Source organism: Rana temporaria, chromosome 1, assembly GCF_905171775.1.
Source record: "Rana temporaria chromosome 1, aRanTem1.1, whole genome shotgun sequence".
Classification (NCBI taxonomy): domain Eukaryota; kingdom Metazoa; phylum Chordata; class Amphibia; order Anura; family Ranidae; genus Rana; species Rana temporaria.
The window spans coordinates 366954342-366973025 of NC_053489.1; the positions used below are offsets into that span (position 1 = coordinate 366954342).

At 40.8% G+C, this 18684-nt stretch overlaps 1 protein-coding gene across 1 annotated transcript in view; it reads left to right on the forward strand.

Annotated features, from left to right (window-relative positions):
• The window catches only part of ZFR2 (zinc finger RNA binding protein 2), a 290651-nt gene that overhangs the window by 264960 nt on the left and 7007 nt on the right, over positions 1-18684 (forward strand). Inside the window, exons 15-17 of the mRNA XM_040339314.1 lie at positions 5613-5708; positions 11340-11451; positions 16804-16901. Coding sequence (XP_040195248.1) covers positions 5613-5708; positions 11340-11451; positions 16804-16901 — 306 coding nt within the window. The remainder of the gene's footprint in view (positions 1-5612; positions 5709-11339; positions 11452-16803; positions 16902-18684) is intronic.

Genomic DNA, 18684 nt, shown 5'->3' on the forward strand with positions numbered 1-18684 from the left:
TTAGTGCTAGGAACACGGGTATTATCTTAAATGTGCTGGAGGCAGGAGCTTGTCAAAAGCTATGGCGTCTGCGGATGTAGGTGGGGATGGGCACCGGGTCCGTAAATGCGTCCCGCACGTGTCCGAGCTCACCACCGATGTCACGTTTGCCAGGCCACGCATGAGGCGGGGCCGCAGCCTGGGCGGTAATGAAAGCCGCCCGCGCCACCGCCTACAGCTAGAGCCGGCTGGGTTGAAGACAAACGCCCGTACACAGCGGCGCCAGTGTGTGACGTGCTGAATTTACACCTGTATTCAATTCATGATTATAATCCTTTTTACTGTTTGATGAATTATGTTTATTATATGTATATGTCCATGTAGGTTGTATCGTGTGCACTGACACATGTCACCTTTCATACATTAATACATTAATATTTTATATATATACATTAAACTTGATTATTTTCATTTTTATTCCCCACCTGTGAACTGCTTCATTTAAAGTCCCACTGTCCTCCCTTTGTTTGCTATAATCAGGATGGAGGCACTTCCCCATGCTTCATTTAAAGTCCCACCAATCTCCTTTTGTCAGTGTACAGGTATGTATAACATGTTGAGGTATGATGTCACTACTGTGTCTTCTCACTGTTCTTGCTCGAGGTACTATAAACGAGGACACAAAACATACCAAGATGGCTGCCTCTACTCAGGGACAGAGTGTAGAGCAGGGCATTGTTAGGTCAGTAATGAAAGGCCAGCAGCAGGGAGAACACATGCAATATTGGTGACCTTTTGCCCTCTGCGTGGCTTTTTTTTATTTTTTGAGGCGGGCCGCTTCCAAAGTTAAATACCGTATATTTTTTTTTTTTTTTTTAAATGTGCTTTTTTTTTTGTAGTTTCACAGATTGATCGAATTAATAATACAAAAATTATATTTGCACGTACGGTATATATTGGTACAAAGCTTTGCAAAGTTATAACAAATAAAATAAAGGCTTTTTTTTTTTTTCTTTTACTGTAACACTAAGCTCTGGTTCACACCACTGCAGCTTTGAAATCGTGCTACTTCAGTGCGATTTGGATCCACCATTTCATTGCGGATTACGACATTAACCGAAGTCAATGAAATCCTCATTAAACTCGCAGAAAAGTAGTGGAGAAAACATTTCAGTCACGTTGGCTTGAGTCACAGCGATTCAAATGGGTCCAGTGCCAAAAATAGGGTGAGACTTGCCGTGCAATTTCATCTGTCTTATTGCATGGCAAATCACGTTGGTGTGGACGAGAGCTTAAATATTTTACAGAACAAACCAAATTAAAATATTGTTTAAATATTAATGATAAAGAGAAAAGATGCCTTGTGTAAAGCAAAAGTAAAGTCTGCTATAATAATTTTTATTGTAAATGTTATTTTAACCACTTAAGGACCGCTCAATATATATATATATATATATATATATATATATATATATATATATATATATATATATATATATAATATGTATGTAATTTTTTTAAAGATGGATATCTCGGTAACTGCAGCAGCTGCTGGCACAACCGAGATATCCATCTTTTCAGTGAGCGGTCCTGTCAACGATAATTGTGGTCTCCGCGGCGGATTCGCCTGGGTAAAAAGCGCCCCCTCCCTGAGCCTGCTTCTGGGCCCTGCTATTGCTTCTGGTTCTGTAATGTCAGATGATGCAGGCTTAACCCACGCGGACAGTGGCGATGGCTCTGCTTCAGGGTCATTCGCTGATGAGGAATTTGATGGAGCTCTTATTTTTGCGGTGCGTGATACTCAAACTTGAGGATGTGGCGGAGGCACCTGATGTGCCAGTCCCTTTTGGGTTCCACAAACCGACACGCACCGCAAGAGTGTTTCCTTGTGTTCCTTATTTGGACAAATTGTTGTACAAGGAATGGGATACGCCGCAAAAGGTTTTTGCCGTTCCAAAAAACTTTGCGACCCGTTTAGGGCCGAAACAACTAATCGATTAATCGATTGTGAAAATTGTAATCGATTATTTTCATAATCGATTAATCGGCCAGTAACATAATGGGGTTAAAAAAACGAAAATTAGCCCTTTATAGTACAAAAAAGCAAATCGCTACTGTAAATATTACTTTCACTGACCACAGTAAAAAAAAAATGAACCCCTTAGGCTCAATGCACACTGGGCTTAAAAAACGTCTGTTCTTTTTGGCGTAAAAAACGTCCATATAGAGCATTTTCTGTACAAAGTTTAGACGAGTTTAGGAGAGTTTTACGTTTTTTTTTTCTGCCAGTGAGCTCCAATCAGAAACGCGAATGAGAAGGTTTTTTTTTCCTGCCTCTAAACGTTCTAAAAAATATGCCTGTAAACGTCCTAATGTCATTTATTACTCATGGCACTGACAAGATCTGCCTCTCTTCTGGGAAAACATTCAATATTAAACACTTTGTGACATGTTCCACTGAATTTGTCGTATACGTTCTACGTTGTTCTTGTGGTTTATTTTACGTGGGTCGCACGATCAGAGCACTACGTGCCAGGATCGGCGACCACCGTCGCCTTATTAAAAAGGGTTGTACAGAACAGTGTTCCTCGACATTTTAATTTTTGCCACAATAAAGATTTTAAACACCTTGAAGTCTTTGTGATCGAACATATCCCGAAGGGTACACTGACTACCAATGAAAGATTCTCTCTTCTATGTAGAAGAGAGGTGTTTTGGATATATATATGTTCGACTGTCTGGCACCTAAGGGGCTAAATGAGGAAATTGAAGTGAATGTCCTTATTTAAGACTTTTTTTAATTCTTCTTCCCCTTCAAACAAATAGAATAGGTTTTAAGCTTTTTATATTGCAACTATATTGTAATTTTATCAACTACCTATATCAATTTATATCACTAGGTGGCACTATCACAATTGGAGTGCTTTTCATTGACCTAGAACAACAATGTTTGATTTAATGAATTTTTTTACTAACAACGACCAGCATCTGTTCGAATTTATGATTACTCCATATGATATTTATCTATTGACTAATTTTTATAATTTTATATGTATGAGCGTTATGTGTTATGTTGATAGTGATGTGTTTTTTTTTTTTGTTTTTTTTTTGTATTTATCACACAGGGGGTTAAAGCTCTCGGTTTGGTATACACGCCCATTCACCTCCTCCCCCTTACAATCCCCCTCCCTCATTTTAGTCTATATAAATAAAGTTGTTATTTAAGTCCTATTGACTGTGACAAAGCGCTGGTTAGCGCGAAACGCGTCGTCTAGGACTAATTTTTAATCACCTTTTCCTTATCATGGAAGTCCCAGTCCTATATATTAAGATTTTTTAACTGTATTTTCATCGAATTCCTGAAGTACAACCTTATGGTGCACTTCCTATAGTCTATCCACCAGAGGGCGCTTATGTGTGTCTTTCCCTGCACTACATCGTGTTGAAGCAATACAGCGTCTCAGACGTGAGACGTCAGTGCGCTCATCCAGGGAGAGCGCCTGCTGTGATGAGGCTTCCCCGTGCGGTATCCCCGGCGGCTCGAACGGAACGGACCCACAGGCGCTTTGGCACCCCTAGAAGGTGATTAGGTCCTAGGACCATCCCATCCCGCCCAGGGGGTGATATCCTCCCTTTCATCAATGCCTTATATCTGCATCCGTTTGGCAAGGTACTGTGGCCACTATTTACACTAACTGCTTTCCGGGTGACAGGCTGATTTGGAACTGTGAGATTTAACCCCCTGATACACTGAGAGTACGTCAGTATATTGCTGCTACCATGGGCATCCGCTGAAATTTTTTCAGGGGGGGGGGGCACTATGGCAGCAGCGATAGTCGCATTTAACCCTTTCTTCAAACACTAGCGGGGGTTAAAAGTGTCCGCTAACGGCCGAATAGCGCAGCTAAAACGATGGTAAAATTCTGCTTTACCGACAACGTGGCCAGCTGGCAGTGTGAAATAGCTCCTGAGATAATTCATCTTCACTCAATGCCCATATAAATATAGCCTAGAGAATATACAGACCCCCCCATTCTGCACAGACCCCACCATTGAGTACAGATGGACCCCCCATTATGCAGACTCCTCCACTCAGCACAGGCCCCCCCATTCAGCACAGACCCCTCCATTCAGCACAGACACCCCCTTCAGCACAGATGGACCCCCTTTAAGCACAGACCCCCCTTCAGCACAGATGGACTCCCCATTCAGCACAAACCCCCCCCCCCCTTCAGCACAGACGGACCCCCCTCCCCCATCCCATTCAGTACTTCAGATCAGCGCGGCACAGGCAGCAGGTTCCCTCCCCCTGTGTACGCATAAACATTGGAGGGGGAGGCGGCTTCACTCTGCTCGCTGTGCCTGTGTGACATTCGGCCTGGGACTGCTCAGACAGCTCGCAGCCGCGAGACTCTTCAACACCTTGTTGATTTTCCAGGGGGGGGTCATTTGCCCCCCCCTTGCCCTATGGAGCGGACGCCCATGGCTGCTACATATCTCTTTGGACTATGTTGTGGAAACTCTGAAGCTGCATCGAATTAAAAGGATTGGTTCTTCCTAAAAGACATTTATTGTATTTTTTTTTTCTGTAATAATTTGAGTTTATTTGAATAGGTGACCTCTCATGAGCGCAGATTATTTTTGGTGTTTGTTGCTTCTACAGGCAGAACACAAAACTCCTGTAGAAGCAACGTTTTTTATTCCAGTGTGCATGGAGCCTTACAGTAGCAATTATTTGCTCTTTTTTTTTTTACAGTTCATTTACATGTTTTCCTATGGGACACAAAAAAATTTGTTAATCTTGTAAACGCCAAATCTGAAAAACAGGCTTGGTCCATAAGTGGTTAAGGATCCCAAGATGGATTACGCCGTAATGTACTAGTATGCACAACATATTGGTGCATTATAGCAGAATTGCCTGTCATATGGTGTCCAGCATAGTGCTAGATCCGATCCGGTGGGCCCCCATCGCTTCCATCTTTGCCCGCTCTTCCGGGTCCCGTGCCTCTAGCCACTCGATATGCTAGGCCGCAATGACGCCGCTCCCGCACATTCGCCAGGAAGTCACATTGCTGCGGCACAGATTGGGCTGTTTTGGGGCTATAAATGTTCGCTGAGCTGCATATGCGTGGTTCAGTAAACATGACAGCTGACAGGCAGAAGGATGCATTTATGGCATAAGAGACCTATAGGGTGTCTTCCTTCATTAATACCCTGCCTGTCAGCTATTTGAGTCGAAAGCAACTTTACTTCCATTTTAATGGGAACTTTTTTTTTACTTTACAGTTGCTTTAACTTCACCGTTTTTGAAACTATGTACTGATAATGTTGTGGCATCCTATTTCTCAATAAATGTGACGCTTACAGAATTTGAATGCACACATTGTCTGCTATACAGAGCAACTGTATCACAGAAGCAAAACCTAGCAACATGGCTTCCTCCACAAAGGAATACAGTGTAGGAGATGTGCTTTTTTTATTATTTAGTTTTCTTTATCATATTTCCTATTCCCAAGGTTCAGAACTAATCTGTTACAATATAAATACCAGATATATTCTGTATCTTACAGTTAAAGTATGTGTGATAAATTCAAACTGTTCTAATACTGCTTTTTGTAATGCATCTTTTCCAGTTTCATGCCAGTGATTTGCAGTCCTGTGTTATTGTTATCCGCATTTTTCGTGACTTGCGTCAGAGGGTGACGGTATGGAGGGCTCTATCTGATTGGGTAAGGGACAGTGGAATTTTGAATACATTGCAAGTGTACTTTTCTGGATGACTATGAAGATTATTCTGTCAACATTTGGGCTAGTTTTAAATATACATAGGGGGAAATAGAGCTGTCCCTTTTTTATTGTCCAATGAGATTTGTTTAATTTTCCCATATAACAAAATATAAAGCCTGATTAGTCACCGTGAGTCACAGCTCCTACTTTCTCTGTTCTCACCATAAAACCAATTTCTTATTGTGCAATGGGGTACATAGAGCCCATCTTCAAACTTAAATTGTATTCCACCTGCATTTTTTTTGTTGTTTTCCTTAGGTTATCTACAAAAGCAGTGCATGGTTGCCAAGTATAGCCTGTAACTCAAGAGCAACTCAAAGTCCTACTGCCCCCATCCCAAAATGCGAAGTCCACCCAAACGTGATCTTTCATTTCTAAGTTTGTGCTTTATAGCACAGTTTCTCAACCTTTTTACTTTGGAGAAAAAGTTTGAGATCACAGAGAATCTTTGAAATAATGTTTAGATCTACAGCTCACAGAACATTGGTGTGATCAAAAAGCTGTTGATATAACCACAATTTTTTTTTAGAAATAACATTAACGAGAATCAATATCGAAACATACCTGTTTATTGTAAAACTTGTACGTGATTTATTTCTGCATGAATGCTCAATTCTGGGTCACACTTGAGATAAGCAGTGTACAGGGGATCAGTAGGGTACCTTACATGCAATCATGGCACATGGAATCACATGACCTTACATGGGATCAGGACATCTTTCATGGGATCATGACATTTGGGATAAAGGCATCTTACATGGGATCTGGGCCAATTGCAGAGCAGCAGTGTCCTTCATTTGTTGTGCTGTTGCTTTCCAGCCCCTCCAATCCTTCCTTCTCGTACATCCCAAGTGAATGTCGCACACAAGCACCAATGGTTGACATAAGGGGAGAGGGGGGCGGCATGGAGCAGCGCGGCACAGCTACACAATCGGAGCCACTTGCCTGTGTAGCTGTGCATGAGTCAGCAGAGAGGATGTGATCTACCCATCACCTCCCCGTAACAGATGGGTAGTAGGGTTTTGCAGAACCCCGGTTGAGAAACACTGCTTTGTAGGTTGGATAAATAGTTTCTTGCGTTTATTTTGGGATTCCAATGAGATCTCCAACAAATTCTGGCTCTGTCTTTGCTTCTGCTATTTAAAAGCTTTCCTTCCTTTTGGTACATATCTCATAAAAAATGCAGTGAATCTGGAAAGTATTCACAGTGCTTAACTTTTTCCACATTTTGTTATGTTACAGCCTTATTCCAAATTTCATTATATTGATTATTTTCCTCAAAATTCTACAAACAATACCCCATACTGACAATATGAAAGAAGTGTGTTTGAAATCCTTGCAAATGTATTAAAATGTACATAAGTAGTCACAGCCTTTGCCATGACACGCAAATTTAGCTCAGGTGCATCCCGTTTCCACTGATCATCCTTGATGTTTCTACAACTTGATTGGAGTCCACCTGTGGTAAATTCAGTTGATTGGTTTAAAAAGGCACACACCTGTCTTTATAACAGTGCATGTCAGAGCACAGTCAAGGAATTGTCTGTAGCCCTCTGAGACAGGATTGTATCGAGGGACAAATCTGGGGAAGTGCACAGAAAAATTTCTGTTGCATTGAAGGTCCCAATGAGCACAGAGGCCTCCATCTGTTATTGAAAGAAGTTTGGAACCACCAGGACTCTTCCTAGAGCAGGTCACCCCAGGCCAAACTTGGCGATCAGGGGAGAAGGGCCTTAGTCAGGGAGATGACCAAGAACCCAATGGTTACTCTGTCAGAGCTCCAGCATTTCTTTATGGAGTGAGGAGAACCTTACAGAAGAACAACCATTTCTGCAGCACTCCACCAGTCTGGCCTGTATGGTAAAGTGGCCAGACAGAAGCCACTCCTCAGTAAAAGGCACATGACAGCCCACCTGGTGTTTGCCAAAAGGCACCTTAAGGACTTTCTGACCTAAATTCTCTGGTCTAATGAAACGATTAAACTCTGGCCTGAAAAGCAAATGTCATGTCTGGAGGAAACAAGCACCGCTCATCACCTGGCGAATACCATCCCTGGTGGTGGCAGCAGCATGCTGTGGGGAAGTTTTTCAGCAGCAGAAACTTGGAGACTAGTCAGGATCAGGGGAAAGATAAATGCAGCAATGTACAAAACATCCTTGATGAAAACCTGCTCCAGAACGCTCTGGCCCTCAGACTGGGATGAAGGTTCATCTTCCAACAGGATAACAAATGAGTGGCTACGGGACAACTCTGTGAATGTCCTTGAGTGACCCAGCCAGAGCCCAGAATTTAACACAATTGAATATCTCTGGAGAGATCGGAAAATGGCTGTACACAGACGTTCCCCATCCAACCTGATGGAGCTTGAGAGGTCCTGCAAAGAAGAATGGGAGAAACTGCCCAAAAATGGGTGTTCCAAGCTTGTAGCATCAAACTCAGACTTTGTAATTGGTGCCAAAGGTGCTTCAACAAAGTATTGAGCAAAGACTGTGAATACTTATGCAGGTGTGATTTATTTAGTTATAATATGTTTGCAAAGAATCCAAACAAACTTCTTTCACGTTGTCATTATAGGATGTTTGTAGAATTTTAAAGAAATTAATGAATTTAATCCATTTTGCAATAAGGCTGTAAAAATGTGCAAAAAGTGAAGCGCTGTGAGTAATTTCCGGATGCACTGTAAATACATTCTGCAGCCACAGTGAGACTCAACTGCTATGACAGCAGGCAGTGGGAAAGCTACAACCATAGAAATATGGGGACTGCCATAACTGTTGTCTTAATATGATTTGCCTGGCTGTACCTGACTTCCATACTTTCTGAACTTGAGGTTCAAAATACAGGAGCTGCCACTCATGGCTTTGCTAAAATTGAACAAGCCTGCAACCAGTATAGTCTGAAAACCCCCAAACACTTCCTGCATACTTGATACATGTCACTGCTTTGCTATGTACCGCAGTTCAAATTGTGTTGACAGTCTTGAACAATTCTGGGAAGGTAGCCTACCAGGAGCTGCCAGTTTTGTGCACTGGTTGGATTGTGTGGATGTATATGTCTAAGCAAAACTTGTTTTTAGTTTGAGTGAGGGTTTGGCCTTATGTGAAGTTTTTATTGATTGTGTGTGTGTGTGTGTGTGTGTGTGTGTGTGTGTGTGTGTGCGCCCATTAGAAATCACTGCTCTATTTGTTCTTTTAAACAGTGTCCCCAGATCAAGAACATTTCCTAATGGAGATATTAGAAAATGTATAAAAGGAGAATTCTTCTCAATTTTGGTGATTTCCTTTTTAACTTCCTGTTGCCTGTCTGGGAAAAGAAGTGAAGGGAAGTTTCCCAAATATATATAAAAATAAAAAAAGACGGGGGTTTTAAAGAATAAGTTCACCTTTTGAAAGAAAAAATTTGCATTTTTTTCTTGGGAGCCTGCAGAACATTTCACCTACAGTCAGCAGATCGCAGGTGCAATCTGTCTCCTGCAGACTCTCAGGATAGCTGTTTACTTGAGCAGGAAGAATCTGTGAACTACCAGGGCGTTCACCAGCGTACTCGTGGTTCATTGAGAACTACAAGCCATCAACCACAATGGCTGGTGGTATTTGTAGGCATTCATTCACAGGGAACTGTGAGCTCTGCATGGGAGAGCTATTTTCAAATTGTGACAGCGAGTACAAGTAGATTATCCCCTGCCTACTGTCACAGGGAATAGAGATCGAGGGGGAAGGAGGAGTCTGCAGATGCTAGAACATGTTACATATTCTACCCAAAAAACAGGTGGAACATGTTCCAAAGATGAACTTGCCTTTTAACAGCTTGCCGACGTAGATATACGTTGGCAGAATGGCACGGGCAGGCAAAACAATGTGTATGTGTGTGTGTGTATATGTGTGTATGTATGTGTATGTGTATGTATATATATATATATATATATATATATGTATGTATATATATATATGTGTGTATATATATATATATATATATATATATATATATATATATATATATATATATATATATATATATATATATATATATATATATATATATATATATATATATATATATATAAATAGTGTGTTGCTCTAAACCTGCCCGCGGACTCAATGACTGCCGGTGCCTGCGGTCTCAATGCCTGCTGGTGTCCTGCGATCGGGTGGCAGAATGGGGATGCCTTTGTATACATGTCACTGATCATCTGCTTCCTCTCATCGGAAGCAGCGATCAGTGACGCGTAACAGTAAGCCACAACCCCCTAACAGTTAGAATCGCTCCCTAGGACACAACCCGGATCTCACCATCTGCTGCGCCTACTACGCAGACTTACTCCTTTTATTCCCAAAGAAGACATATCGGCCGTGGTGGGAGTAATTGTAAACTCCAGACTGGATTATGCAAATGCCCTTTACCTCGGACTCCCAGAATACCAAATCGCTCGTCTGCAAGTCGTTCAAAATACGGCCGCCAGACTTGTGACTGGGAAAAAACCCTGGGAATCAATCTCACCTTCACTGAGATCCCTTCATTGGTTGCCAATAAAAGACAGAATTGCTTTTAAAGCACTCTGTCTAACGCATAGATGTATCCATGGGAATGCTCCCCATTTTCTATGCGAAAAAATAAAAGCTCATAATCCCAATCGCGTTTTGCGATCCACCAATCAAAATCTTCTTCAGATACCGAAAGCCAACTACAAATCCAAAGGAGAAAGGAGATTCGCGGTCCAAGGTCCCAGACTATGGAACGCTTTACCAACCAGCATTCGGTTGGAGGAGAACCACTTAGCATTCAAGAGAAAGATCAAAACGCATCTCTTTTGATACCAAAGGAGACAGGAACAACAAGCGCCCAGAGGCGATTAAGTTCGCATGTGCCGCGCTATATAAGTTTTCATTCATTCAACCCATTCCTGCCCCCTAGCGGTTAATCCCCTTACTGCCAGTCACATTTATACAGTAATCGGTGCATTTTTATAGCACTGTGTGAATGGTCGCAAAACAGTGTCCAATGTGTCTGCCATAATGTCGCAGTCACTAATTAAAACGCAGATCGTCACCATAACATATATAATAAAAACTATTTTGTAGGCGCTATAACTTTTGCGAAAAACCAATCAATATACGCTTATTGAGATTCTCAAGCAAAGCAACGCAGTGCCGAATCACAAAGTGCTCTGGTCTTTGGCCAGCCAAGTGGTCTGGGGCTGAAGTAGTTAAAGTGATTTAAAAGCAATAAAAAAAAAAATAACAAACAGTAGTGTTGCACAAAGCAGCCCTGATCCTCCTCTTCTCGGGTCCCCCGCTGCCACTCCTGGCCCCTCCCTCCCGTTGAGTGCCCCCAGAGCAAGTAGCTTGCAATGGGGGCATCCAAGTAGGCACAATCCTGAGCCCCTGCACATAGGTTTTTTACTTTTATGCATAGGTATGAAACCTTCAGCCTTTAGAACCACTTTAACTCCTACCTTCTCCATCTAAGGCTTAAAAAATGGGGGTATAAATACATTTTTCATGGATGTCATTATTGCTGTTCAATGTATCTTCTTAAGCACATAGTTAATCAGGCCTTCTCTGTACTTCTTTTAGGCTTTAGAATTATTAGTCCAGAAGGCTTTGAACTCTACATCCACACCGCTTTCACCAGCAGAAGCCACACGAAGAGTTCTGGAATGTATTGCTTCTGGAGTTCTCCTTTCTGGTTAGTCTTTGAACCTTGGTTTTCGTTGGGTAGTTAACAACTTTACTACATTTGTATTCTGATTTGTAATATTAAAATTTGGTTGATTGTTGTAGCCCTTTGGTACTTGGAGAGAAAATATCTTTTTGTTTTACCTGTATTAAGCAGACTCCCTAACGGCGCTTTAATTTTGTTCGGGATCATTGTTTGATCTTGATTCCTCATAACATAAACTATGCCTACCCGAGATTTCATCCCTGGGAAGCTGAAAGTGTATACTGAACTGCACAGCTCAGTGTATACCATGAAGAGGATTGCAAACAGGCAGGTAAGAATAGTATGTCTCTTCTATTATTATTATTATTATTATTATTATTATTATTATTATTATTATTACAGGATTTATATAATGCCAACAGTTAACGCAGCACTGTATATACAGTGCATCCAGAAAGTAATTACAGCACTTTTTTCCACATTTTGTTACAGCCTCATTCAAAAATAAATTGAATTCATGGTTTTCCTCAAAATTCTACAAACAATACTCCATAATGATGATGTGGAAGAAGTTTGTTCAAAATCTTTGCAAATGTATTAAAAATAAAAAGCAAAACAAATCATATGTACACAATTCACAGCCTTTGCTCAATATTCTGTTAAAGCACCTTTATCCCCAATCAGCCTCGAGTCTTTTTGAGTATGATGCTTCAAGCTTGGCACACCTATTTTTGGGCAGTTTCTCCCATTCTTTGAAGGACCTTTCAAGCTCCATCAAGTTGGATGGGGCGCGTCGGCGCACAGCCATTTTCAGATCTCTCCAGAGATGTTCAAGTCTGGGCACTGGTTGGGCCACTCAAAAACATTCAGAGAGTTGTCCCGTAGCCACTCCTTTGTTATCTTCGCTGTGTGCTTAGGGTTGTTGCTCTGTTGTAAGTTGAATCTTTGCCCCAGGTGTGTACCTGTCCAAACCATGTTCAATCAACTTAATTTACCACAGATGGACTCCAAGTTGTAGAAACATCTCAAGGATGGTCATTGGAAACAGGATGCACCTGAGCTCAATTTTGAGTGTCATGGCAAAGGCTGGGTTCACACTACTACACTACTTTCATCCTACTTTGCTCTGTGTTCAATGTTTCCCTATGAGAGCGTCTTGTAGCGTCCTACACAAGTCGGTCCGACTTTGAAAATGCTCCCTGTACTACTTTTGGTCCTACATTGATCCTACTTCAGGCCCATTGAATATCATTGAAGTCGGACCAAAGTAGTATCCTGTTCATGAAAGTAGGATGGATGTAGGACCAATGTAGGATAAATGTAGGACCAATGTAGCAGAGCAAAGTAGGATGAAAGTAGTGTAGTAGTGTGAACCCAGCCAAAGGGTGTGAGTACTTGTGTACATGTGATTTTATTTTTTGTTTATTTGTAATAAATTTGGAAAGATTTTAACAAACTTCTTGTTGTCATTATGGAGTATGTTTTGTAAAATTTTGAGGAAAAATAATGAATGTAATCCATTTTGGAATAAGGCTGTAACATAACAAAATGTGGAAAAAGTGAAGCGTTGTCAATACACACATCCATATCTATTTGGACACCGGCGCAATTTTCATACTTTTGGCTCTGTATGCCACCAGAATAAAATTAAAACGAAACAATCCAAATGAATTTCAAGTGCAGACTTTCAGCTTTAATTCAAGGGGTTTGAACATAACTATAAGTACAAATTTAGGAAAGGCAACCATTTTGATACATTCCCCCTATTTTCAGGGGCTCAAATTTAATTGGACAAATATATTCATAAATAAAATGTTAATTTTTAATATTTTGTTGAGAATCCTTTACTGGCAATGACTGCCTGAAGTCTGGAACCCATGGACATTACCAAAGACTGTTTCCTCATGTCTAATGCTTTCGCAGGCTCTAACTGCAGCTGTCTTTCGTTTTTATTTGTGGGTCTTTCTGCCTATTGTTTTGCCTTCAGCAAGTGAAATGCATGTTCAATTGGGTTGAGATCAGGTGATTGACTCGGCCATTGCAGAATAATCCACTTATTTTCCTTTAAAAGCTCCTGGGTTGCTTTTGCAGTGTTTTTGATCATTGTCCATCTATACTGTGAAGAGCTGTCCAATCAATTTTGCTGCATTTGGCTGAATATGGGCTGACAGTATATCTCTAAGCACTGCAGAATTCACCTGTCTGCTTCTGTCTTTTGTCACATCACCTCATCAAACGCTAAGGGGCCAATGCCACTGGTAGACATGCATGCCCATGCCATCACATTGCCTCCACTTTGTTTTACAGATGACATGTGCTTTGATTCATGAGCTGTTCCAAGCCTTATTTCCTGTCATTCTGGTACAGATTAATCTTTGTTTCAACCATCCAAACAATGCTTTTCCAGAACTGGTCTGGCTTTTTTAGATGTTTTTTGGCAAAGTCTAATCTAGCTTGTGGTGAACCCTCTGTATTTGCTCTTGTGAAGTCAAAAAAGGTGTTTATTGAACATACAGAAATAAAAACAGCAATACTTTCCAAAGCACAGACAAATAACAAACCCATTGAAATGTACAGCATGCATATATAGACAGTTGCCCGTGACGTCGGCTCTTGATTGTAGATTTTGACAATGATACGCCCACCTCCTGGAGAGTGTCCTTCACTTGTCTGGATGTTGTGCATGATTTTTCTTTACCATAGAGATGATCCTGCGATCATCCATCACTGTTGTCTTCTGTGGATGTCCAGGCTTTTTTATGTTGCCGAGCTCACCAGTGCATTCTTCTTTCCTCAGAATGTACCAAACTGTTGATTTGGCCACGCCTAATGTTGCTGCTATTTCTATGATGGATTTGTTTCGTTTTTGAAGCCTTACAATGGCCTGTTTCTCTTGCATGGACAGCTCCTTTGAACACATGGTGTAGGTTCACAGCAATAGATTCCAAATGCAAATACCACACTTAAAAACAACTCCAGACCTTTTACCTGCTTTATTGATGAAGAAATAAAAAAGGAGTAACCCACACCTGGCCATGAAACAGCTTTTGATTCAATTGTCCAATTACTTTTTGTTCCTTGAAAAAGGGAGATGGCTATTAAGAGCTGAAATTTTCTAAACCCTTCTTCCGATTTGGATGTACTGTACATGCCCTCAAATTAAAGCTGAGAGTTTACTTTGTCTTGGAGATAAGGCTGTACACAGAGCGCACACCCATATCTCCGGTGCTAATAAGCACACATTTTGTCTAATGATCTAATGCATCTTATCTAGCACTCTTTCCCGTATATCTAAAACCCAGCAATCCAAGTAAACGGACATCACCATAGCTTGCGTCCTCATCTCAGTATGACTGCCTGCCGAGCAGTTCACTGGTTCTTTTATTCAGACAACAAAATTACAAACAGGAAGTCCTGGCTCCAACAGCTAATCGTCTCCTACACAGGATATGACCAAATAAGGGAATCCTTCCAACAGGATTAGTTATACAAACAACCAATGAATAATGGCTAGAGTCTTATGAGCGTGTCGGCAGGGAAAGCATGTATGTATGTTTTTAACAAAAGAAGCCGCCTGGCTTTCAAACATGGACGCTGATAGCGCTGATAGGAATCCTTATTTTGTGTTGTTCCAGAGAACAAGGCATACCCGGATTATACTACCGTTCCTGGGGATGGGAGGCTATCTGCAGGTGCACGCTACGAATCTAGACCTGTGCTGATCAGCGGAGACAAGAGCGTACATATGCCTATAACCGATAATGTCCTTGCAGAGTGAACATATCCCCTCCAGATGAATGTCTGTGCTAATGCACAGGGGCCCTTTTGCTGGCGGACACATTCCCACTCTGCAAACACCTTTCTCCAACCCCAGGAAGTTTTCCACTACCAGACGGGACTCAACCAGCATCAGTCTGCCCCAGTCAGCTCTTTAGAGCGGGTTGCGGGAGAACTAACACTGGGCGACACTATGACAATACATATTTAAAAGCTTCAATACAGGGCATTTTTACCCCCTTCCTGCCCAGACCAATTTTTGGTTTTCAGCGCTGTCGCACTTTGTATGACAATTGCGCGGTGATGCAACACTTTACCCAAATGAAATCTGTTTTTTTTCCCCCACAAATAGAGCCTTCTTTTGGTGGTATTTGATCACTGCGGTTTTTATTTTTTGCGCTATAAACAAAAGAAGAGCGACAAAAAAGCGAAAAAAACACTATTTTTTACTTTTTGATTTAATAAATATCCCAATTTAAAAAAAAAAAGTTTTTCTTCAGTTTAGACCGATACGTATTCTTCTACATATTTTTTGGTAAAAAAAATCGCAATAAGAGTTTGGTTTGCGCAAAAGTTAAAGCATCTACAAAATAGGGGGCATGTTTATATTTTTTACTAGTAATGGCGATCTGCGATTTTTATTGTGACCGTGACATTGCGACGAACAGATGGGATACTTTTGACACGGTTTTGGAACCATTCACATTTCTACAGTGATAAGGGCTATAAAACTGCTGTGATTACTGTGTAAATGTGACTGGCAGGGAAGGGGTTAACACTAGGGGCGAGCAAGGGGTTAAATATGTTCCCTAGTGAGTGATTCTAACTGTAAAGGGAGGGGACTCGCAAGGGGAGGAGACAGATGTGTGTTCCTCGATCCAAATTGATCTCCTCTGACAGGACATGGATCGGTGTGTTTAACCGCACGCCCCCTAGCGGCCCGAGAAGCTCAGGACGTCATATGACGTCCACCCGGAGGGAGGGTTCCTGGCGACGTCATTTCACTATGACTCGGTAAGGAAGTAGTTAAAATACATCTTCATATAATTTCCACAACTTTCAGCCCAAATCCATTATATAACTATAGCTTGAATATGTTTTGGTAAATACCTGAAAAAAACTAAAATTTGTGCCTGTGCCCAGATATATATGACCTAACTGTATATAGCCTACTGTTTGCACGTTTTCAATTAACATTTCAAGTTCCACTTTTAAGCGATTCAAATATATTTTACTTTAAAATGGACTTGCTTATGTGCTCTCATCAGACTTACAAAAATCATTAACCTGAAAGTAGTCTGTTTTAATTTGTAGAAAATGACTGACTGTCTTTCTCTAGAAACCTCCAGCAGCCGCATACTTTATTTTTTATTTTATTTTTTAATGGCAGCTAATATAAAGATTTTGGTATAATATTTATCAATGTAAAAACTATACTTAGAGGTGATTGCAGATTTTAAGTGGACGATACATCTTTATTTTTTATACAGGGTTGGTAGGAAAGGGGGGGTACATTTTTAAGAATACTTGGCATTAGGCTTTGCTTCCACTTTATCTTTGATGTTTAAATGCCTTTCTTCTGCTTGTATAATGATTTAGATGGTCCAGGGCTTCAAGATCCTTGTAAGGAGGAGACATTTGATGTCTTAGAATCACTCACTAATCAAGAACGAGAAGATATCACTGCAAATGCACAGGTACTATACATAAGTCTACAGAACTGATGTATTCATTAATTGCTTTACATGCGTGATATGGGTGTACGTATAGGCTTTTCAGCCAGGACAGTGGAACCTTGGTTTACAAATAACGTGGTTAACAAGCATTTTGAAAGACGAGCAACTTTAAAAAAAAATCTTCCTCGGTTTTTCGAGTGTTGTCTCGCAAAACAAGCAGAATTCAAGCTAATGGGGTGTGCAGTACAGCCGTTCGGAAATACTCAATCACTCAAATACTGCGTTCCCGGGTGTTTTTGAGGTCAGCTGAGGTGTCCCTGAGCATTTCCGAGGCTCTCCGGCACCCCCCTCCTCACCTTTGGCCACATGCGGTATTGCATGTTATTGAAGTCAATGCGGAAAATATTATTTTCTTTTTCATTGACTTCTATGGGGAAACTCGCTTTGATATGCGAGTACTTTAGATTACGAGTATTCTCCTGGAACGGATTATGCTCGTAATCCAAGTTTCCACTGTAGTATGCAATTGGGGTAATCTATTTATTTAATGGTTTTGTAAGAGCGAAAACTGTAAAATAGTTCGAACTGCCCTGCCTTTGTGTGACCCTGCTATGAAAACAACTAAAGGTTGTTTTGCTTATCTTGTCCGGAAGAATGCATCTTGAAGCCAGGTTGTATTTAGGGAGCGAAAATAACCCAGTGTTGAACCTCACAGATCATTCATTCCTTTTCTGCCCATGTTCCAGAATATACCTGTACATGAAGTATTGCTAATGACAAGGCTTTAAAAAAGCCATTGATGAGAAGGAAATATAAAGGCTTCCAAGGCTGTTCTCCTTTCAAAATACTTTCCATGTCACCAACCTAAAACAATTTTGGAGATGAGGAATTCTGACTTTTCCCAACTAGTATTTTTATCATTGCATACAAGGCTTCCTTTGACTGAGGTGGAAATGTACTGTATGTAATTATTGCTGCTACAGTCTACAGCAGCCACATTGTTCTGTTATAGAAATAGGTTTGGCCAGCTCGGCCCAAATGAATTATTTAAGTGAAATTAAACATGAAGTTCTACTTTAAATACCAGTGGGTAATTCAACCCATTAGCACGGATTCAAAGTTAAGACATCCGTTATTTCCTTTAAAAGGATTTTTTTAATACCTAGCTTCTTATTTAGCCTTTATATTTTTTCATTACAAGTGTAATTATAAGATGTAAAGGGGTTAATCAAAAGAGCAAAAAATCATATTAGGAGATTTATATGGATGGGACCAGTACTTGGGCAGGTTGGAATCTTACATTAGACATTTTGTTCATCTCTGCTTATACAGCAAGTTCCTGAATACTACCTGCTGTTTTTGCAGGTGTAGTTAGGTGCAGTTGCCATGGAAACTTCTGGATTTGATGGTTAAAATGGTTGCAAATCTCAGTCATGAAATTCCAACTAAGCACGTATATCTGTAGTGTTTGTTTCTCTCCAAAGCTTAGTGTGGTTTCTCTCATGAGTCACTTCTGAGACATTTTCCCAAAACAGGGAGATGAGCACTTGGCTTGTCTATTAAGAATTCAGCTCTGCATGTTCCTTCATTCCTCCCCCTATTCTGCACTCATCACAGATGCATAATGCTTTTATCACAAATCTGCACTTTTGAAGGGTTGTAGCAAGAGAAGTCTGCAAATAAACAAGTAAAACTTATGTAGAGGGATTTGTTTCATCTGTGTATCATCCGAGGCTATTCACTTCACTGGGTATATGTGAGGGTTTTCAACCACTTCAGCCCCGGATAATTTGGCTGCCAAATG